The sequence below is a fragment of the Pollachius pollachius genome (assembly GCF_949987615.1).
Source record: "Pollachius pollachius genome assembly, chromosome: 2".
NCBI classification, from domain to species: Eukaryota; Metazoa; Chordata; class Actinopteri; order Gadiformes; family Gadidae; genus Pollachius; species Pollachius pollachius.
In genome coordinates, this window is record NC_136935.1 from 30,313,982 (window position 1) to 30,335,741 (window position 21,760).

At 47.2% G+C, this 21,760-nt stretch overlaps 2 protein-coding genes across 2 annotated transcripts in view; both read left to right on the top strand.

The window, feature by feature from the left end:
* Positions 1-12,193, top strand: part of ecpas (Ecm29 proteasome adaptor and scaffold) — a 29,733-nt gene extending 17,540 nt beyond the window's left edge. Inside the window, exons 30-49 of the mRNA XM_079729417.1 lie at positions 120-287; positions 770-849; positions 1,071-1,176; positions 1,318-1,365; positions 1,925-2,043; positions 2,942-3,092; positions 3,184-3,249; positions 3,725-3,814; positions 3,971-4,037; positions 4,147-4,238; positions 4,367-4,433; positions 4,849-5,046; positions 6,528-6,739; positions 7,810-7,853; positions 8,171-8,363; positions 9,008-9,152; positions 9,477-9,582; positions 10,654-10,742; positions 10,925-11,000; positions 11,214-12,193. Of these exons, the coding sequence (XP_079585543.1) occupies positions 120-287; positions 770-849; positions 1,071-1,176; positions 1,318-1,365; positions 1,925-2,043; positions 2,942-3,092; positions 3,184-3,249; positions 3,725-3,814; positions 3,971-4,037; positions 4,147-4,238; positions 4,367-4,433; positions 4,849-5,046; positions 6,528-6,739; positions 7,810-7,853; positions 8,171-8,363; positions 9,008-9,152; positions 9,477-9,582; positions 10,654-10,742; positions 10,925-11,000; positions 11,214-11,349 (2,253 nt within the window). The 3' untranslated portion in view covers positions 11,350-12,193. The remainder of the gene's footprint in view (positions 1-119; positions 288-769; positions 850-1,070; positions 1,177-1,317; positions 1,366-1,924; positions 2,044-2,941; positions 3,093-3,183; positions 3,250-3,724; positions 3,815-3,970; positions 4,038-4,146; positions 4,239-4,366; positions 4,434-4,848; positions 5,047-6,527; positions 6,740-7,809; positions 7,854-8,170; positions 8,364-9,007; positions 9,153-9,476; positions 9,583-10,653; positions 10,743-10,924; positions 11,001-11,213) is intronic.
* A 1,291-nt stretch (positions 12,194-13,484) lies between these two features.
* Positions 13,485-21,760, top strand: part of LOC307071178 (netrin-1) — a gene marked incomplete at its 3' end in the record, with an annotated part of 52,957 nt that continues 44,681 nt past the window's right edge. Inside the window, exons 1-2 of the mRNA XM_079730096.1 lie at positions 13,485-13,717; positions 14,055-15,123. Of these exons, the coding sequence (XP_079586222.1) occupies positions 14,106-15,123 (1,018 nt within the window). The 5' untranslated portion in view covers positions 13,485-13,717; positions 14,055-14,105. The remainder of the gene's footprint in view (positions 13,718-14,054; positions 15,124-21,760) is intronic.

Genomic DNA, 21,760 nt, shown 5'->3' on the forward strand with positions numbered 1-21,760 from the left:
AACATGAATGATAGCCTAACCCTCTCGGGGCTTTCCTCAAACTCAAATTATTATCTTCTACTACTTCTGTCTGTCTAATGTCGTTCTCTGGGTCCTGTACCTTCTCCTCCTCCCTGCAGGGGGCAGCCTTTGGCTTCAACATCATAGCGGCGAAGGCCGGGGAGCAGCTGGCCCCCTTCCTGCCCCAGCTGGTGCCTCGTCTCTACCGCTACCAGTTTGACCCCAACATGGCCATCCGCCAGGCCATGACCAGCATCTGGGATGCCCTGGTCACCGACAAGGCCCTGGTAACCCAACACACTCGTCCACATGCACCACATATGGGGTGGCATGTGTTTCATCTGGTTGACCTGTTTCTAGCAGTTTTGATACTGTACCTTTAGGACTTAAACTTGGAAGTCCTAAAGGTGCTGTAGGGCGATTTAGGAGCTATACTTTAACTGCAATTTATTAGAAATTGAATAGCCAGCTGTCCGCTTGAAGCGAGGGAATTGTGCTATGACAACATTAGTTTACATTTGACTGTGTGCCTCCCTCTGTAGGAGGCTCTGTATTTTTCATCACTCCTGCCTATCTTCTGACATTTTCCCTGTTTTTCGGGCAAACATCTTGCATGTGAATCACATTTGCACACAAGGCAGCATGAGCGTAACACTTCTCACTAGGGGAGGATCATAGGGAGGGGGGATGTAGCAGGCATTCGTTGGCTTTTAGTATTTTTTATTTTTTTTTGGTCCATGTTTATTGATATGCTTTCTTTTCTTCTCAGGTTGATAAGTATCTCAAGGAGATCCTTCAGGATGTCATCTCCAACCTGACCAATACCACATGGAGAGTTCGGGAGTCCAGGTACACCCACACACGGACACAGTCATTGCATGTCTTTTGGAGACGTAATTCCCCGCCAAATCCAAATGTTGTCATTGTATTCACCCATCGACTTGACATGAAGTGTTTGGGTGTATCATTGACGGGGAGGAACGGGAAAAGGCTGGGTATTTATTCCCTGTTAATGCACGCCTCACCCGCCTCCCACATTCATTCATTATTCCACATGTCCCACCACTCAGCTGCCTGGCCTTGAACGACCTCATCCGCGGCCGGCAAGCGGATGACATCATCGACTACTTGGCGGAGATGTGGGAGACGCTGTTCAGAGTTCTGGATGACATCAAGGTGAGTTCATGACTTTCTTTTACACCACAAAAAGCTGCCATTTCTCAGCATGAAGGGAGCTTCTGTGGCTCAATATTGAACATGGCTCATAATAATCAAGTTGGATATAATATATTGATCCTGATGAATCACTTTTTTCAGGAGTCTGTTCGTAAAGCAGCCGACATTGCTCTGAAAACGCTCAGCAAGGTAAGCCGTGTGCGTGTGTGTGTGGGTTTGTTTCAGTGATTCTCTTCACACATATCCTCTAGTGCAAAGGCCGAAATTTGTAATATTTGGACATTCTTTTGTTAGATAGCCATTCAAATTTAGTTTTCCATGGTGGTGCTCCCACCAGTCAGTTGCGTCAATAGAAATAAGAGGTTGCGGCAAGCAGGGGGTTAATGGTTTAAGATTGATATTAAGCAGCGATTTCAATGTTTAAACAAGGCCAAAATAAACCAATAAGCTCATTATTATAACGGGTTGGGAATAAACATCAATGGAACAGGTAGAAATTTTTCCTGTGGGATTTCTATTAAAGTGATTAGTTGCAGTCCTGCAATTTGATGCAAAACTGTGCACAATAATCCAACCACCCATTTGCTTTTTGATAATTGAAGGTCAACTCATACTGTAGAAGCCATGTGTCACTTTACTTAATTTTTAAGTAAAGTGACTTTACTAAAGAAAACCTAGTGATCATTCGGAGTTTGAAATTATGTACTCGGCCAGACCCAACCCCCTAAACACCGGGCTCCCTCCCCAGGTGTGCACTCGTATGTGTGAGTCCACGGGCACGGGGGCCCAGAGAACGGTGGCCGTGCTGCTGCCCACCCTGCTGGAGAAGGGCATCGTCAGCAACGTGGCGGAGGTTCGCTCCCTCAGGTACCCCTCTGCTCTCATCACACGCAGGAGCTAACGCCCATAGGCGCGTCTTATAGAGCCAGGCATCACATAGAGCACGGCATCACATACAGCCAGACATCCGTGGGGTTCGGCGGTTGAAAGGATGAATGAAACTAAACTCACTGCAAGGGGATGATCTAGCGGAAAACCTTGGGTTCCTAATAAGCGAAGCTCACTGCACTGCCTTTTTTGTTGAAGCCTAGAAAAAGGCAGAGCAATATGCTGCACTTTTTTACTCCTGCACAGAAACCATAAAATATCCATACCTAAATTGCAGTGACGTTGTTTCCTATATTTTGGGGTGAATTATTTTTAAATCTGGCCGTCAAGGGCAGTCAAAAGTACCAGGTGCTCACGGCAGAAGGAAATAAGGTGCCCAGCGTGGCAGAAACAGGAAGCAGAACACTGGGTTCCCATGGGGCTTGTACATCGAAACGTCACAATGACGGCCTCCATTTTGGAAGCATTGGAGCATTGGCTTATCCATCTTGAAATGATTTGTCATCATGGGAAGAAATTGTTGTTTACAACGGCCACAGCGTTTCTTATGCGAGACGCGGCAAAATAAAGTCTTCATGAGCGTACGTTACGTTGAGGCGCCCTGAGCAAGACACCTAACCCTAACTGCTCTGGGCAAGCTGGCTGTCTCCTTGCTTGGTTGACACCGCTGTGTGTATGAATGTGTGTTCGAATGGGTAAACGTAAGGCAATATTGTAAAGCCCACTGGTTAGAAAAGCGCTACATAATTGCAGTCCATTTACCATTATTGTACCCATACTTGTGCTCTACAATGTGCGCTCCATCACTCACTCACCCTATCTCACTCCTGCATACTTCATCCCCCCCCCCCCCCTGTCCCCCCCCCCTGTCCCACAGCATCCAGACCCTGGTGAAGATCAGCAAGACGGCGGGGGCCCGGCTGAAGCCCCACGCCCCGCGCCTCATCCCGGCACTGCTGGAGGCCCTCAGCACCTTGGAGCCCGCCGTCCTCAACTACCTCAGCCTCCGCGCCACCGAGCAGGAGAAGGTAACGCCCCCCTGGAACCCCATCTGGTGGGCTCCCATGTTGGCGCGGCGCCAGGAGTCTCACCCTCCCTGTCCCTGTGCTCCCTCTCCAGAGTGCCATGGATGCGGCCCGGCTCAGCGCTGCCAAGTCCTCTCCTATGATGGAAACCATTAACATGGTAATGAAAAAGGCAGCTTTTATATTGAAATGTTCATGGGCCCCTCACACCTTCCCGTTTGAATGAATGCAGTCATGTTTGAGCCCCCACCTGGCTCATTGTTGCAGCGGACCCTATTTTTAGTGTGAAAATTAAATATAGCTGGTAGCCTTTATGGCCTAAATTAAACATTCTCTGGCGGGGCATTCATTGAGTGTTACTGTGATAGTCTTTTGCTGTATTTCGATCTTGAACAACAGCCAGCTCACGCGGAACACGTTTATCTGTGAGACATGTTGAACCAGTTTAGTTTTTTGTTTTTGTGATCTGATTGGATGTGTTCACACCTGTATTTGTAGCCACCTGAAGTTGATGTTCTGACACCTACTCATATCCTCGCTGTGTTTTTAAGAGAGCATATGCCCTGCTGTGTGGCTCGATTCATTACACCCTTTAGAGAATGCGGTCACACTGAACACATGTGTTGTGTGTCCAGTGTCTGCAGCACCTGGACGTCTCTGTGCTGGGAGAGCTGGTGCCCAGGCTCTGTGAGCTGCTCAAGAGTGGAGTGGGACTGGGCACCAAGGTACGTACGCACTACGCACATGCACGCACGCTCATACGTGTGTCTATACTGGCGCGCCTTGGTGGATTTACGCGTGCCGGGTGTTAATGCTGGGATACCATAGCCAACCTCATGTCCATTAACATCTCTTTGTTCTGCCTCACCGTGTCTCCAAAGGGCGGCTGTGCCAGTGTCATCGTCTCTCTCACCGTTCAGTGTCCCCAGGACCTCAGTCCGTACTCAGGTAACGTACAGAAACTCTGATCAGAAGACCCGTGTGGAGCAAGTGTCCTTGCTAGTCTGTGTGTGCTAACGTTTGTGTGGCGTTTTGTGTTTTTTTTCTATCCAAAAAGGGAAACTGATGAGTTCCCTGCTGAGCGGCATCCACGACCGCAGCAGCGTGATGCAGAAAGCCTTCGCCTTCGCCCTGGGTCACCTGGTCCGGGTACGAGCCCCTTCTCCCCTGGAAGAACCGGAGATGTGTTTTGTTGTGGCCTTAAATGACCAGCTGCCCGTCCCCTTTATGCCTTACTGGGGTTTCACGACGATTTTTTTGTTGTGTTCCTCTGTCAGACGGCCAAGGACAGCAGTGTGGAGCGGCTGCTGCTGAAACTCAACACCTGGTACCTGGAGAAGGAGGGTGAGTGCTGCTCATCAGACTCTAGAGGGGTACCAGAGGATAACCAAACCCCCTGACCCCGTCTTTAATAAATAGAATGTTTCATTGTGGGTCTGCAGGACACCTGTAACCAATCCTTCAATTTACTTTGGATAAGTGGTGGACAGGTGTGTCACAGTGCTTATCAGCAGGTGACCTGGTAACCCTATCAGCCATTCAGAGATGACGCATGCAATACCAAGTGTAACCTACAGAGGGAGTCCTCTACAATGCAAACCAATGTACAAGTGGTGTTGGGGTTCGGTTCTCCCTCAGTGTATTCAATTATTTGGCAAATTGGAAGAGGTATCGTCTTTCTTCATGCTCCCCCCCCCCCCCCCCCCCCCCTTCTTTCCTTGGTTCTGACCCTCAACCGTCTCCCTGGGTCCCCCCACAGAGCCGGTGTACAAGTCGTCGTGCGTGCTGACGCTGCACGCCATCAGCCACTACAGCCCTGACGTGCTGAAGGGCCATGCGGGGCTGGCCCTGCCGCTGGCCTTCCTGGGCATGCACCAGCTGCCCGGCCCGGACGAGGAGCAGGGCGAGAGCCACGACGCCACGCTGTGGTCCGAGGTGTGGCAGGAGAACGTGCCAGGTGAGGAGGGGGGAGCTGCTCCGTGGACTGGTGGTGGGGACGGCGCTGGTCTGCAAGGCTTTGTGAAAAAATATTTTTTTTCTTTGGTTGGGTTCCTTTGCATGTAATGAGATTATGACTTCATATAATGTCCTATAATTAGGTGAGTGATGCTTGCAGCGCTCAACTATTGTTCTTCATAAGTTTTATTCTTTCTTTCTTTCTTTCTTTCTTTCTTTCTTTCTTTCTTTCTTTCTTTCTTTCTTTCTTTCTTTCTTTCTTTATTATTCTCTACAAACTTTGGGACCTATCTCCTTCCTCAATTTTTCACCTAGAGACTCCATTCAAATTTTAAAATATTCAGAATAGCTTGGAACCGTGCGCTTTTTTGAGATTTCTTTAATATTTATACTTTTATAATATCTTTTTTTTAACATTGGAAGTCAATGGGAGTACTCTGGTACTTCAACTGTTTAAGACATAACTAAATCAATTTCCAACCGTTTATCTTTGTTCAAACCATTTAACAAATCTACACACTTGTATCTTCAATAATATCCAAACGGAATTTCAATATCATTTAAACTTTATTCAGAATAACAGTTTTAGTTTCATACCGGCTTGGCTTTCAGTTGGTCTCATTGATTTACGTTGACGCTGGAGCGTGAGGACGTTCAGCAGCGTTGCCAGATTGGGCATTTTTTCACACTGGATTGGGCTACTTTTGGAGGACGTTCAGGCAGTGTTGCAGGATTGGGCTGCTTTTCCCGCTCTATTGGGCTACTTTTCATGACACACCGGCTCGCTATTCTCTTAAAGACACACACATACACACACACACACACACACACACACACACACACACACACACACACACACACACACACACACACACACACACACACACACACACACACACACACACACACACACACACACACACACACACAGTGCAGGGCAATACATTTGACCTTATACATTTCTGCATTTTTAGCAATGCTTTGCGCTTTTCATTCAGCTGTCACTTTATTTGTTTCCAACCACTTACTTTTTCTTATATGGTGTGCATGTTTGCATTGTTTACTCCATTTAGACTTTTGACCTTTTGTTCAAATCCCTTCACTTGATTTAAGCCATTTAATGTTTCTTTATGTCTCACTTTGTACTACAGCACTCACCGCATTTTCTTCAGGAAATGCATTTTCTAGTTTATATTATTCTATTTAGTATTATTATTAAGATATCGCGATTGTGTGACTCAATTATTTTGGCCTATGTTTGCTCTGTGCATTAATCTGCATCAGCACAAGCTCTTTTCTTAAATGCATACACAAGAACCAGCATGCTACCCACAACACTGTGCATGCTGCATCCCAGACAAAACCGTCAAATCAATGCAGTAACCTCCTAGCTCATCAGGTGGGGGGCCCACCCGCTCGCCTTAAACCTCTTGATGTGTCAAACTGACAACATTCTTCCCTTCCGCTTCTCTCGGACTCCAGGAAGCTTCGGAGGCATCCGGCTGTACATGACGGAGCTGATCACCATCACCCAGAAGGCCCTTCAGTCCCAGTCCTGGAAGATCAAGGCTCAGGGGGCGGCTGCCATGGCGACGGTCGCCAGAGAACAGACCGGCTCACTAGTGGCGCCGCACCTCGGCCTGGTGCTGACGGCCTTGCTGAACGGCCTGGCCGGGCGCACCTGGGCGGGCAAGGTACGAGCGGGGGTCTCCTGCACTGCAGCTGGGAGGGTGGTGTCTGCGTCACTGCAGCTGGGAGGGTGGTGTCGGTCACTGCAGCTGGGAGGCTGGTGTCGGTCACTGCAGCTGGGAGGGTGGTGTCTGCGTCACTGCAGCTGGGAGGGTGGTGTCTGCGTCACTGCAGCTGGGAGGGTGGTGTCTGCGTCACTGCAGCTGGGAGGCTGGTGTCGGTCACTGCAGCTGGGAGGGTGGTGTCGGTCACTGCAGCTGGGAGGGTGGTGTCGGTCACTGCAGCTGGGAGGCTGGTGTCGGTCACTGCAGCTGGGAGGGTGGTGTCTGCGTCACTGCAGCTGGGAGGCTGGTGTCGGTCACTGCAGCTGGGAGGCTGGTGTCTGCGTCACTGCAGCTGGGAGGGGGGTGTCTGCGTCACTGCAGCTGGGAGGGTGGTGTCTGCGTCACTGCAGCTGGGAGGCTGGTGTCGGTCACTGCAGCTGGGAGGGTGGTGTCTGCGTCACTGCAGCTGGGAGGCTGGTGTCGGTCACTGCAGCTGGGAGGGGGGTGTCTGCGTCACTGCAGCTGGGAGGGTGGTGTCTGCGTCACTGCAGCTGGGAGGGTGGTGTCTGCGTCACTGCAGCTGGGAGGCTGGTGTCGGTCACTGCAGCTGGGAGGGTGGTGTCGGTCACTGCAGCTGGGAGGGTGGTGTCGGTCACTGCAGCTGGGAGGCTGGTGTCGGTCACTGCAGCTGGGAGGGTGGTGTCTGCGTCACTGCAGCTGGGAGGCTGGTGTCGGTCACTGCAGCTGGGAGGCTGGTGTCTGCGTCACTGCAGCTGGGAGGGGGGTGTCTGCGTCACTGCAGCTGGGAGGGTGGTGTCTGCGTCACTGCAGCTGGGAGGCTGGTGTCGGTCACTGCAGCTGGGAGGGTGGTGTCTGCGTCACTGCAGCTGGGAGGCTGGTGTCGGTCACTGCAGCTGGGAGGGGGGTGTCTGCGTCACCCCTGCTGCCTCTCACCTTGTTGGTGGGTTGGGTCTGCATCACCCCTGCTGCCTCTCACCTTGTGCTCCTGTTGTGTTTCCCATTTCTTCCAGGAGGAGCTGCTTATAGCCATTGGTTCAGTGGTGTCTAAATGCAGGTTGGTATCGCAATAGCTGTCTGTCTGAGAATAAAAGATGAAAAAAAAAAAGAAAAAGGGGGGGAAAGTTGACCGGAATAGAATGATTCATTGAGAAACATTCCCCGAATGGATTGGCAGGTGGATGGTCATGTTTCCTCTTTGGAAACGTTCTAGTTGGATTTCTTTGGAATGCGCTGTATAGCTTCAGTAGAAGATTGCATAGTGGAGGTTTTACTTAGAAAAAAACCATGTGCTGCAGATCAACAGCACATGGTTTACGCCCTCCATTCTCAACCTTCTTTCTCTTTCTCTCTCCCTTTCTCTCTCTACCTCAGCGGCGAGCTGCAGAAGCCGTGCGCGGGCCAGCCCACCGTCCCGGAGGTGCTGGAGCTGGTGCTGAAGGAGTGCCGCAAGGACAGCCTGGTGTACAAGATGGCGGCGCTGCGCTGTGCCGGGGACGTGCTCCAGAGCAGCCAGGAGGACCGCTTCAGCGAGGTGGCCGAGATCCTCTTCCCCCTCATCAAGAAGGTAGGACGATCATCTGGAACGCTCGTAAGCTGCTGCATTCCCTGCTGACTAGAACCCTTTATCCTAAAAAATGTGTGCGCATATGCAGGTCTTTTTTTCTTCTGGCTATGAGACAGGAGAAAGCAGCATGGAGGCCAGTGAAAATGTTAAGCTTGTTAATTCTTTTCGTATCCGTTCAGTTTCACTTTCAAATTCTGCTTGAAGAACAAAATGGCTGCTGCATGTTGTTCCTGTCTATTTCCGCGCCGACGTACAGAACTTCTACGGACGTCATAGCATCAAGCCGGAAAGGGGCCAAACTGGCGTGTCCATGAACGCAGATTGTAACCTTTGCCACCAAAGACAAAAGTCTGGTGTTGGTGGGTTTCTTGTACAGTTGGAAAGGGATTTTAGTCAAGCCTTTAGTCTTCATCATTGATACCCATTGAACTATTGGTGCCTTCTTTGTGTACTGTAGGTATTTGTTGTTATCCTTGTAAGCTACTTTTACTTCCTAGGACGCTGCTCTTGGGACAGCAGGAGTACGATACGGATACGTTATTCCTGCTCCTCAATCCAGCATGTTGGATGATAGCGATGGGGTGGTGTAGTGTTGGATGCTCACCACGCTGTGTCCAGTCCAGTCACCCGTCCTGTCCCAACAGAACTCCCCCCAGGGTGTGGGGGCCCTGCGGTCCCAGGACGACGATGATGACGATGACGCAAAAGACAAGGAGCGGAAGACAGACGCCCTCCTCTGCTCCTACGAGACGCTCGGCAAAGCCTGGCCCAAGAACCAACAGACCCAAGGTGAGACGCACACAGTGATGGTGAACTGTAAATAGAATAGGTCAAAGGGCGTTGTGTTTCTCCTCTATTGTATATATTCCAAAGATCTTCTGAACAGTCGCCCTCAAAGTCAAATACAGTAAATGGTGTGTACGTTAAACTGACCCATATCGTTAAAATGTATCCCCGGCAGCAAGCGGGAGTTTGGATGAACAAACAAGTTGCCTTGACGACCCGTGATAAACGCTTGTTGACTGTCAGTTGACGTCGAGCTGGGGTAGCTTGTGTTGAAGGATATTACTCCCACACACACTGAAGCTCTTGTTTGTGTTTATGTTTGCGCAGCTCGTTTCCAGGTGGACGTGTGCTGTCTGATGTGTGAGAAGCTCAAGCTGAGCACATGGAGAGTGCAGCTAAGTGTTCTGCTGGCCATGAAGGCCTACTTCCAGGGGTACGCACCATCAAGGCCTACTTCCACACAACATTATTTAATTGTTTGCAATTAGATTTTAATAGGCGTATATATGTTTTGTTGTTTTTTTTTGATCGACTTTTTGTTGATAAAATATACGTGAAAAATTCCAGAAAAGTACAAGTTTTTTATTTTTTTACATCACAAAATCATGTGCTTCACAGAAACAGAGCAAACATGAAAACAAGAAACACCCCCAACCCATGGTGACCCCCTTACCAACCCCTGCCCCTGATCTCTCAGCCTTTCAAGAAAAAAAAAAAAGAGATATATAATTCAAACATAGAGAGAAGAAAAAGAAAAAAAAATTATAATAATCACATTTTGTTAATGCTGCACGCTTTCTTTGACCAAATTGTAAGCTTCATCCCATGCTTTTAGGGTTTTCTGACTAGCTCCATGCACCCTGGCCACAGATCTCTCCATCATAACTATGTCTAGAAAAGAGTTGGCCCACTTCTGCCAAGATAATGTGTGAGGTGGTTGCCATCCGGGCGCCAACATTTTATTTGCTGCAGTGAGACCAGCCCATAAGAATACACCTCTGCTGTAGAGACAATTCTAGACTAGAGTCATCATTAAGTAAAAGTAAGGTCGGTGACAATGGGATATTCACTTCAAGCATGTCACTTAAAGTGGACCATAAGTGTCTCCAAAAGGCAAACACGCTGAGACATTCCAAAAACATATGTAAAAATGACCCTGGGGCATTAGGTGTACAAAGGTCACAGTTAGGGGATGGGATGATTTTCATAACATGACGTTTTCTTCGAGTAAGATACATCCTGTATAAATTTAAAATGTATTAATTGGTGATTAGGGTTTTTGGAGGTATCCTGTAGATTTTCCCGTACTGTGTCCCAGTGAATCTCTTCCTCATCTGCAGAGGAAATAATAGGCGTATATATGTTTGTGGGCAACATACAGTCCACAAAGTGTATGAGTGAAGAAGTGCTCACTCTTCCATCTTTTCATGCAGCCCGTCCCTTAGGCTGTCATCCAGAACCTATAGAGCCGTGGTTCCCTCAGTCACTGTGGTTTTGTGTGCAGGTTGATGCTACTGGAGAAGAGCCACCAGGACCCCACCACCCTGTGCCTGATCCTCACAGAGACCTGCGCTGCCCTTCCACACCCCCTAGGTAAGGCCGTCCTCCGCCCCGTGCCTCTGGCTTTGTCTCGACCACAGACTGAACGTGCGTTAATGCCAGCATGCGCACTACCGCTCAGCGGCGCGAGTCGGGTCTCCCTTCAGACCACCGTAGACGTACGGAGAGGCTCTCAGCGTGCTCCCCTTGGTGACACCACTGTTTCCCCCATTCAGAGAACAAGAGCTACTCGTCTGTCAGGACCGAGGCGCTGTCTGTGGTGGAGCTGCTGGTCAAAAGGACCGGAGGCAAGTCTTTGCTCATTTCATTAGCTCTTTTTGTTTTTTTGATTGATATTGGTTACCTGAATGTAAATGGGGTGTTGGACTCTGCCTTCAATCTCTCAAGCGCTGATAATTGAGTGAGCCACCTACTCTGACTGGATCCCACATTGACGCGTGTGTGTGTGTGTGTGTGTGTTTGTGTGTGTGTGTGTGTGTGTGTGTGCGCGCGCGCTACAGAGAGCGAGCAGTGGGACTGCGTGCCGGTGAAGAGCAGGGAGCAGCTCCAGCGCTCCCTCTCCACGCTGCAGACGGACAGCCGGCCCGACCTGAGGGATAAGGCCCAGGAGCTGCGCAGGCACATCCAGAGCCAGCCCTGATCCCGTCCACCCCCCCCGCACAGCCAGCCAATCAACAGCCACCAACCCGCCCGCCTGTTATAACCCTGGAAACCAACACACAGACGTACACGCACCAACCTTACTGCTAAATAAAAACCTTATAGTCTAAGGGGCATTTACCACATTTCCCGGGGGAGGGGGGGAGGGGGGGGAGTCATGCAGGTGGACAGACTGGTTAGCTTTAGTGTACACAGCTGGGGAAGGGAGGAAGGGACTCGTTGTCTTTAAGACGCCCGATAGGAAAACATGAAACGGTTTTCTTCAAGTTTAACACCGGATTTGCAGCGATGGGGAAAGGCTGTATGTTGGGATCTGTCAACAGGTTTACATGTTTTGTTTGTTTGAAATAATAATGGAATCAGGAAGTAATTTGAATAAATTGTATGATCCAATGTGTTGGTTTTCATGAGCACTGTATCCCTCCGCGTTCGGAGATTTTAACTACTTCTGTGGCTTAGCTTATCATTTTTATTATTTGGATTCATGACGTATGTATGACAGTAGATGCTTTGATTGGTTTTAAAGCTGTTTGGCGTCATTAGTGTTTGAACATGCGGACAACATGGATCACTGTGCCAAATGCAGTGGCTTTTAGAAATGAAAGAGGTGTGGAAAACAAGGATCATAAAATGGGAAGACGAGGGCATTGTGCAGTCGTCCATCGTGTTAAAAGATGTTAAAGACATTTTTTAAACCATTTGCAAGTTAATGTGAGTGGTACTCAGTTTATTTTTTAGAAATGAAAAGGAAAAAGAAATGTAACGTGTGAGAGGGAGCAGTCTGGATGTGTGCCCTAATTAAATAAAAATGCAAGAACTAATGACCCATTTTTATTTTCTTCCAATTTTAATTTCTTTCTTACGTTTTTCTTCCTCTTCAGTTCTGCCACCCTTATTTTCCTTCTACTCACCCCTGCGCCCATTCATATGGCCCCCTTGTCTTTGTCCATTTTATATGCTAGGCTTTCGTCAATTGACCATAAGCTTGTTGGTCCAAGATGGTCTTTGATAAATGTAATTAAATGGTAAAAAGAAAATTGGGAATATAACCTCATTAACGCATGCACTTGTTGAATCCCGAAGAAACACTTATGTTGCAGCATTATGTGTAAAGTTGACCCTTGTAGCCTACAAATAAAAACAATGGTGACGTACGAGGCAATGTGCGCAAAAGGGAAACACTGGCGGAGTGCAATGGCTTGTCGGTGCATAAGGACACCATCCACCAATGATGGGAAATTCAACACATCATTTTTTATTGTATGATTAATATTGTGACCGACTTCAAGTGCAGTTCAAGTAGTAAAAAGACGAACAAGAGGCTCGATATTGAAGGCACGCATCTCTGGCAAGCAGGCAAAACTCAGGTCTCTAGATAGTAACGCACGAACAAAGTGTGACGAGGAAGAACCTGCAGCCTTCAGAAACCCAACGAAGAAAGCTGACAGGCCAAACATTGCGGAGTGACGCCTGTCCGATTGCCTGAATTATCTCCAAATAAAAGGACAATCTGAAACCCAGTTTGAATGAACAGATTATTGCAATTCACTTTTATTCAAATCGATATAACAAAGCTGATTTAGACGTGGTTTATATCGATTTGTTACAGCGATCTATAATTAAATGTATTTTTCAATCTGTTGTGAACATGTTCACATCACCAGCGCCACTTGTTCATCTCCCGCAGGACGCTGGCGGGCATCGCCTGCAGCTGTGGGTTCCCTCCTCTCCATGGATGTGGAAATAGCCCCGCCAACCCCACTCCCCCTTCGTGGTCTCCGAGCTCTTTTCTCTTATCGCTTTATTGATTATTTCTACCAGTGGATGTCGTTGTTTGCCCACTTTACAAGCCGTTTACCGCTGTCACTCTCCAGATGAGCTGACCTCAGTTCCCTTCATTCACTTTCTTGGGATGTGCGCTCTCTCACTCCACTAGTCGGATCAGCGGACGAGTGTGAGTGGTGTGTGTGTGTGTGTGTGTGTGTGTGTGTGTGTGTGTGTGTGTGTGTGTGTGTGTGTGTGTGTGTGTGTGTGTTGGAGAGAGCGAGAGAGAGAGAGAGAGAGAGAGAGAGAGAGAGAGAGAGAGAGTGGGAGAAACAGAGAGAGACAGCGGGAGCAACAGAGAGAGTGAGAGGAAGACACCATAAGGTTGAATGAAGCAATACGAGCAGGAGGAGATCAGGAGTAAACCACTGAGAGACAGATCTCAGATCTAGAAGAGCGTCTGTATCTCGAGCAGGACGTCGGAGAGATTTAACAACTAAAACAATAAACAGGAGGAACACGTGAGAAACAGACATTTGGACAACTTCTCTGCACTGGAGGGCTTTTAATAACATTATTCCGAGGTAGGATTTATTTGATTTGATATGCCATTTGAACAGCCATACGTTTGCTCTGGCCTTTTGAATATTGTTTTATTCTCAATATGCTGAGGATAAAAAGGAACAGCATGAAATAAAGATTGCGGGCAGAAGGTCTATATTTCAATCATTAAATAATTGTAAAATAATGATGCAGATTTATTATGAGGCTGGGCCGATACATCTGAGTAAAACAATCCTGTTTTAAAGACGACCCGCGGCATCAAGCGCTTTGGTCTACATTCTTATTTAAAACAAAAAAAAATCCTATTTCTCGCTCCAAACTTCTCCTCACTTTTATTCTCCGGTTGTCTTTCCTCAGCGCCTGCGACGCGGAGGAAACAAAACCAGCGAACACACATTCACCAGCACCATGCTGAGGGTGTGGGACGTGATGGTGACCCTGGTCACGGTGTCCCTGACCTGCCGCAGCGCGCTCGGCGGCTACGGGATGAGCATGTTCTCGGCGCAGACGTCCCCCCCGGACCCCTGCTACGACGAGACCGGGACCCCCCGGCGCTGCATCCCGGACTTCGTCAACTCGGCGTTCGGGAAAGAGGTGCGCGTGTCCAGCACGTGCGGCGTCAAGGCGCCCGGGCGGTACTGCGTGGTCTCGGAGAAGGGCGATGAGAAGATCCGGAGCTGCCACACGTGCGACGCCTCGGACCCCAGAAAGTACCACCCGCCGGCGTACCTGACTGACCTCAACAACCCCCACAACCTCACCTGCTGGCAGTCCGACAACTTCCTGCAGCACCCGCAGAACGTCACCATGACCCTGTCTCTAGGGAAAAAGTTCGAGGTGACCTACGTGAGCCTGCAGTTCTGCTCCCCTCGACCCGAGTCCATGGCCATTTTGAAATCGATGGACTACGGAAAGTCGTGGGTGCCCTTTCAGTTCTACTCGACCCAGTGCAGGAAGACGTACAACAAGCCCAACAGGGCGGCCATCACCAAGCAGAACGAGCAGGAGGCCGTGTGCACGGACTCCCACACCGACATGCACCCGCTGTCCGGGGGGCTGATCGCCTTCAGCACCCTGGACGGGAGGCCCTCGGCGCACGACTTCGACAACTCCCCCGTGCTCCAGGACTGGGTCACGGCCACCGACATCAGGGTCACGTTCAGCAGGTTGCACACATTCGGGGACGAGAACGAGGACGACTCGGAGCTGGCCAGGGACTCGTACTTTTACGCGGTGTCCGACCTGCAGGTGGGGGGCAGGTGCAAGTGCAACGGGCATGCCTCGCGCTGCGTGAAGGACCGGGACGGGGGTCTGGTGTGCGAGTGCAAGCACAACACGGCGGGGCCTGAGTGCGACAGGTGCAAGCCCTTCCACTACGACCGGCCGTGGCAGAGGGCGACCGCCAGGGAGTCCAACGAGTGTGTCGGTAAGTTATTTTCTGTTTCATGTATTTGCTGTTGAGTCTGCAGAGGTACCGTGTTCTCGGTTGGGTCGCTCCGCTTTAGGCCCGCTTTGACCTCTCAGGAATCACAATTGCCGGATAGTTCTTCTCGTTTTTATTTGTTGTGGAGGTGGGTTACAGGCCTAGAGGTTTAGAATGGGGCTGTCTGATTGGATAATTGTTTATTATAGGCCTATTCTATTTGTAGAATAAACACAAAGTGTAATATTGTTTTATTAATTTATGTATAATATAATTACAATATTAATATTATTATTATTATTATTATTATTATTAATAATAATAATAATTATTATTATTAGAATAATGCTATTAATAACTGTAACTTATAAAAATTATTATGATCATGATTATTATGATCTGAAGGTAATTTAAAGTACTTGAAAGTATCAAGCTGTTTGCTATTAAAAATAACTCTCAACGAGATCCGATTCATTGCATGATATATTCATGCTGGCACAAGTTCACCAGCAGAACATTTCGCTGCTGCCGTTTCCTTGGCCCCATGCACCGTAGTTTGAAAGCCATGCGTCCGTGCAGCTCGCTGCAGGCCGTGCGGAGTGCTCATGTGCGGAGGGGCGTCCAACAACCTCAAAGGACCACTGCCGCCTAATCATTCAAAGGAATATATTTTTTCTCGCGGTTGAACTTTACCACTGCAATAAAGCGATGCTCTCTAATTTATTTGAAGAGCTCTCTCTTGAAGCCCACCACGGTCGTAATTGAATGCAGATTTTCCTGTTCACATCATTATTTTACACATCAAAGTGAAGTCGACTAATGTGAGCAGTCAGGTGTTTGTGGTTGGTTATTGCAATTTATTTAGTGAATAACAATAATAATGATAATAATTATAATAATGATAATAATCATCAACATCACCAAAATAATAATCTTCCTCATGATAATAATAATCATAATAATATTATAATTATAATAATAATACAATTTCAGACAACAATATATAAGCCTATCGTGAATTCCCAAATATAATAATGAAATGCAATAACAATCATTATGTTGTCTACAGTTTCACTTACTCATATTACTTACTTCATACAAATCCTTTTTTTTTTCTAATAATGACGTCATTGGTAAAAATCTATTTAAAAATGGGAAAAGAAAATAGCTTTTGTTATATATAAATAAATCTCTTTATGTCTCATTCCTACCAAAAGAAGTTTGTCAAAGATTTTCTCCTACGTTACAAACACACAACAACATGCAGCTCTGTGGGATTGTGTGCTGCTTCTCTAAGGAGCACCCTGCTTCAAAGTGGGCTCAAAGTGACAGTGGCTTCAGCAGTGGTGTTTTATGACCTCCTGCTTCGGCCATCAGGACAGACATCAGGCATATTATATGATGCTGGGGTAACTCACCTGAGTCCTCTTTTAATTTTTTCAAACAGTGAGCGTTGTAAAGATAAGACAAAATAAACATCAACTGTGTGAAAAACTGGTTGAGATCTTGAACTCAACAGGGTTAATCATGATGGTTTGTTTTTAAAGGTTTAGAATCAGTTGTACAGCGAGAACATTTGATAAAAATGGCAAAATCTGAACACAACCTCGTACTATTTTAGTGATTTCTCTTTTTCACCAACACAACCAAACTGCATGGTAACAATCTCTCAGGAGCCCGCAGAGGAACTGTGTAACTGTACAACTTTATCTGCCGTTTAAACACAGTGCTGTTGTCTACCGGATGCTTAGGCGTTATCACGATGAAGATCAGTGTCTGTGATGCAGGGAGAGGAGGAGGAGGATGAATAGGCAGGCGAGGAGGTGAAAGATACACACGTTGATAATGGAGATCGCCAGCGGGATCTCACCAGGACCCCAGACAATCACTGACAGACACGGTCGAACGGCAGAAATGTCCCCTCCCCCCACCCTCCAGCCGCTATTTTCCATTCTGCAGGAGACCTGTGTGGAGGCGGTGGAGGTGGTGGAGGTCTGATATTGTTTGACAGTCACCCGTAGCATATGTCATCTCTTCTGACACGCAGCAGCTGTGTTTAAAAGGTTTTTGTTTGCTGGTTTTGTCAAGTCCCAAAAAAAATGGGCACCGAGGCACAGGGCTCGCTTGGAAACTGAGCTGGAGTTGTTGGGACTCGGGGAGTGTGGCGAAATATCTGCCCCGTGCTGAATGAGCGTGGAGCTGCTACTTAAAAATGTGTGTTGTGTTGAGCGAGGGAAGGGTTAAAGCCACTCTACGGGTGTTCCTGTTAGGAACATTGAATTGCCAAGTTTTAACAGGTTTCCCCACTCTGTTATCAGAAAATATCTTGTCACCAATGTGTCATAATCATAATTAGTCATTTGTCATCATTATTGTGTTATTGTTAATTTAAGTTAATTTAAGTGAATCAATTTCATTCGTATTGACTTGCTGCAATCCACGAAATAGAAAAGCGGTAGGCTATAGAGCACAGAGGAGAAGCGACCACCTCTTCCATGTTGGACTGTGTTTTCAGCAGTCCTGCATGCATGGGATACTTCCAAAGCACACAAACACACACACACACACAGCTGTCACTCAAAGCATCCACTAGCTGTTAAGACACAACCACGGGCAGCACATTCCTCAATGTTACTTTTTGTTCGTTCTTTCTTTCTTTCTTTCTGCACATGTGTGTGTGTGTGTGTGTGTTTGTGTGTGTGAGAGTTTGCGTTTGTGTGTGTGTGCGTGTGTGTTTGTGTGTATGTGTGTAAGTGTTTCTGTATGAGTTGGTGTGTGTGTGTGTGACAGGTTGAAATGTTGTTGAAATGTAGCGCTGCGCTGCCTGGGGTCCGACGGCCCCCTCGCTTAAGCAAACAGATCGGCTTGAAAAGGAAAAGAAAACACTAGAATCCCGCCTCACACCTCGGGCCGAGGGCAGGCGCCGGGCGTGGGGTCGGGCCGGGGGGGCGGGCCGACCCCACGGCAGGAGGATGGGGGGGTTAGAGGACGGATGGAGGATGAGGGTCCCAGTGTAGGAACCATTATGAAGGCAAGCATGAGTGAACACAGTAGAACAACAATGTCAAACTCAGAACTCCTAAGTAAAAGCTGTTGAAGACCTGCGTCTGAAATGCACACGTGGAAAAGGCCCTTCCGAAAGGCACACCTGCTGAGGGGAAGGTTTTGAGCCTTGTGAGGGATGTGTCATGTTTTCCACTTGACAATTAGTGCCTCACTAAATCAAGACATCATCTTGGAAAGTGCCGCAAAATGCTTGGCTGCGCAAACTATGAGAATTCAAAGTATTTAAATATTAGGCTCACACACACACACACACAGATTACGCTCGGTGTGCTCTTATGGGATGCACATTGCTGATTGCTTCCATCAGGGCTTTTTAAAAGCGTGCGTGCCGGACGATGTGAATCTTCATATCCATTTGCGTTATTGATTCCTCCTGAGGCTACAACACAGGTTAAACCCTGGCCTCAGAGGCCGGGCGCTGGTTCTGAATAGGAACATGTTCGTCAGATACTAAGCGTGATGAGGACGCTGCGATTCACACACAGTGTTGGATCCCCCGACGTCACTTCCATCGTCCCTCGTACAAATATTATAGATGGACTCATCTTTAATATCGTTATTCCCTCTCAACCATGATCACTCAATTCCATGTCGTATACTGTCGATCGCTTCTTCTTTTTTTAAGGTTGTAAGCAGCTGAATAATTCAGAAAGATTAGACGAATGCAGGAGACCTTGATACACATGCAGTTGATATCCAGACGCTTCACCACGGAGCAGAGGGGGGAAGACGCAGAGACTGATGATAAGAGAGAACGAGGCAATAAAGAAGTACCAGAGCAGTATCTCCAGGGTCTGACCGCCAAGGAGTATACAAGCTTTAACACTTTCTGTCTCCTTCCTTTTTTCTCCCTGAAAAGCTCTGCACAAGCTCATGGTACTAAAAGGCTGGGAATATGTGGGATGGTAAATGCCAGCTGGGATCATTGTTATTCTTTACAGTAGCAGTAGAACTCAACCAAAACCGTGTTGGCATGGCGATAGTGTATGTGTAGTGATGCTCATGCTTGCTCCTTCCGGCCTGGTCCTTTGTGTCATTGGTGCTCCAAAGACCCTGACACCTCCCCCCATCCTCCTCCAACACAGACCTGCTGCCTGTCTTGTCATGTTACCATCAAATAGACCAAATAAAACACAGTCCATGGTGGGAGTCCGAGTTGTCACATTGGCCAAAACCGTCCGGCACAAATGATGGACAAAGTCTCTTTGACGCTAATTACAATAATTCAGTAATAAGTGCGCCAACCCCTCCTATTAAAATAGCACAAATGTTGGGATGAGGTTTTTTTTTATGAGGCTTTGAGTCCTCTTTCATACCATAGTCCTTGAAAACCCTTACAGCACTGAGTACATTACTGCCATGGATAAATGTCAAAATATGAATTAATTATAGCGAAATTCTCTTAATATTGCATTCTTGTAATATAAAAAGTAAGAGCTCCGCTACTGTTTTCACAGATAGGGTGGCTTTTCAAATTCTCCCTGAAAATAGTGATGGATCTTTAAAAAAATCAGCCAACAAACGTCATAGTAATGGCCAGCGATCACCTTCTTGCTCCATCTTCCAGCCTTTGAGATGACATTGCTATGACAACAGCACCTCCATCCCCCCCGTGGTGGAGCCTGGGGTCTGGTCAGGTGGGGTTAGCCTTGGTCTACACACAGGACAGCACCGTGGCTGTCTGGTTAATGTTTGAAGCTTTTATTAAAACGGCCGGGCCTCATCTTCAAAGGTGCCGCCAACGAGTGAAGACGACAAACAAAAGCTATGGAGAGGGCGGTTGAACTTTGACCTCTGTTCCAACGCTATCCCAATTGAATCGCTCATTTAGTTTTTCTCTACTCACACCTGTTCGTCTGTGGAGCCTTTGTTCATAGACATTTAAACAGTGTATACAGAATATAGAGAACATACAGTAAATATAGTACATAAACAGTGCATACAGAATATAGAGTACATACAGTAAAAATAGTACATAAACAGTGCATACAGAATATCGAGTACATACAGTAAAAATAGTACATAAACAGTGCATACAATATATAGAGTGCATACAGTAAATATAGTACCTAAACAGTGCATACAGAATATAGAGTACATGTAGGATACACCAAATATGGAGGACATTTACAGCACATACACACACACAGAACACACTCTCGCTCGCTCTCTATCTCACGCTCGCCCGGCTATGGTTCTCATTCTCGCTTGCTCGCTCTCTGTCTTCCCATGTCTCTCTAGCGAGCAAGTAGCAAGCGGGGGTCTCTCTACCAGGTTGTCCTTATCAGTGTTTATAAGTGTTTTTTAAACATCGGCTGAAATAAGTCACTCAAAGATCAGCTGAGGAACTCCAGTGTCTCTCTGGGTATCTAAGCTGAGCTCTCTCCATCCAACAGGCACAAACATTACCACCACGCCAAGCACATAGTTTCAGCACGTTGAAGTTGAACAACAGCTCAAAAAGACACTCACAGACACACAAGAATGCACATGGTCTCATGTGTGAGCGCACACACGCACACTCACACACACACACACACGTGCACACATGTTCGCGCACACACAGTCACGCACCCATGCACGCGCAAACACACACACACCCACACACACACTCTAACATTATAGAAATGACAAACGGTAATTGACCCTCAACAAAATAAAGTGAAGTTGTTAAATGAAACAGTTTTAGAAAAATATGTATGGAATCTTGTGTGACAGCAAAAACATCAAAAAAAGCCTGTATCAGGTTTTCATTAAATGGCTATACATACATTTTTCTATGAAGAGAGATTCCTGACTTTGGAGCGAGATCAAATGTACTCCTAAGTACGGTGATTTATGTACGAGTGCAGGCAATAAGTATGTGATAGACTCGGCGTGCGGACGCTGTTCTGTATCTTCGGCCTTGGAAAGATCTTGAAGCCATTACCGTTAGTATCTGGCTCCACGCTTTCTAAACCTGTGGTTTGTGCCCCAATGAAGCTTGTTCTAAAGAAGCAAATGATTTGAATAAATTCCTGCCTTCCTCAGCTGAAAAACTTTGACGGTTTCTTTGAAGAACCGGGGCAGTTAATATGACAAACGTGGCAATGTGACTGTATGGAATATAGACCCTATATATTTGGGATAATTATTACAATGTACGTGTGTGTGTGTGTGTGTGTATGTGTGTGTGTGTGTGTGTGTGTGTGTGTGTGTGTGTGTGTTTGTGTGGGTGTGGGTGGGTGTGTGTGTATGTGTGTACGAGTGTGCATGTGTGCGTGCATCTGTGTGTGTCTCTGCAAGTGTGCGTGTATGTGTGTGTGTGTGTGTGTGTGTGTGGTGATGATCTTCAACGCTACAATGTGTCTTGTTTTTAGTGTGAAATTTTCTTTTTTAATGTGAAACTTTTAATGTTTGTATGCTGCCTTCTTGGCCAGGACCCTCTTGAAAAAGAGATTTTGAATCTCAATGAGAATATTCTTGGAAAAATAAAGGTTAATAAAAAAAAAAATTTAGAGTTAAAATTTAGAGAGAAGTTATCACGATTATGAAACACATGATCACCTCTGGGTGCTTGGAAGCATCCTTATCC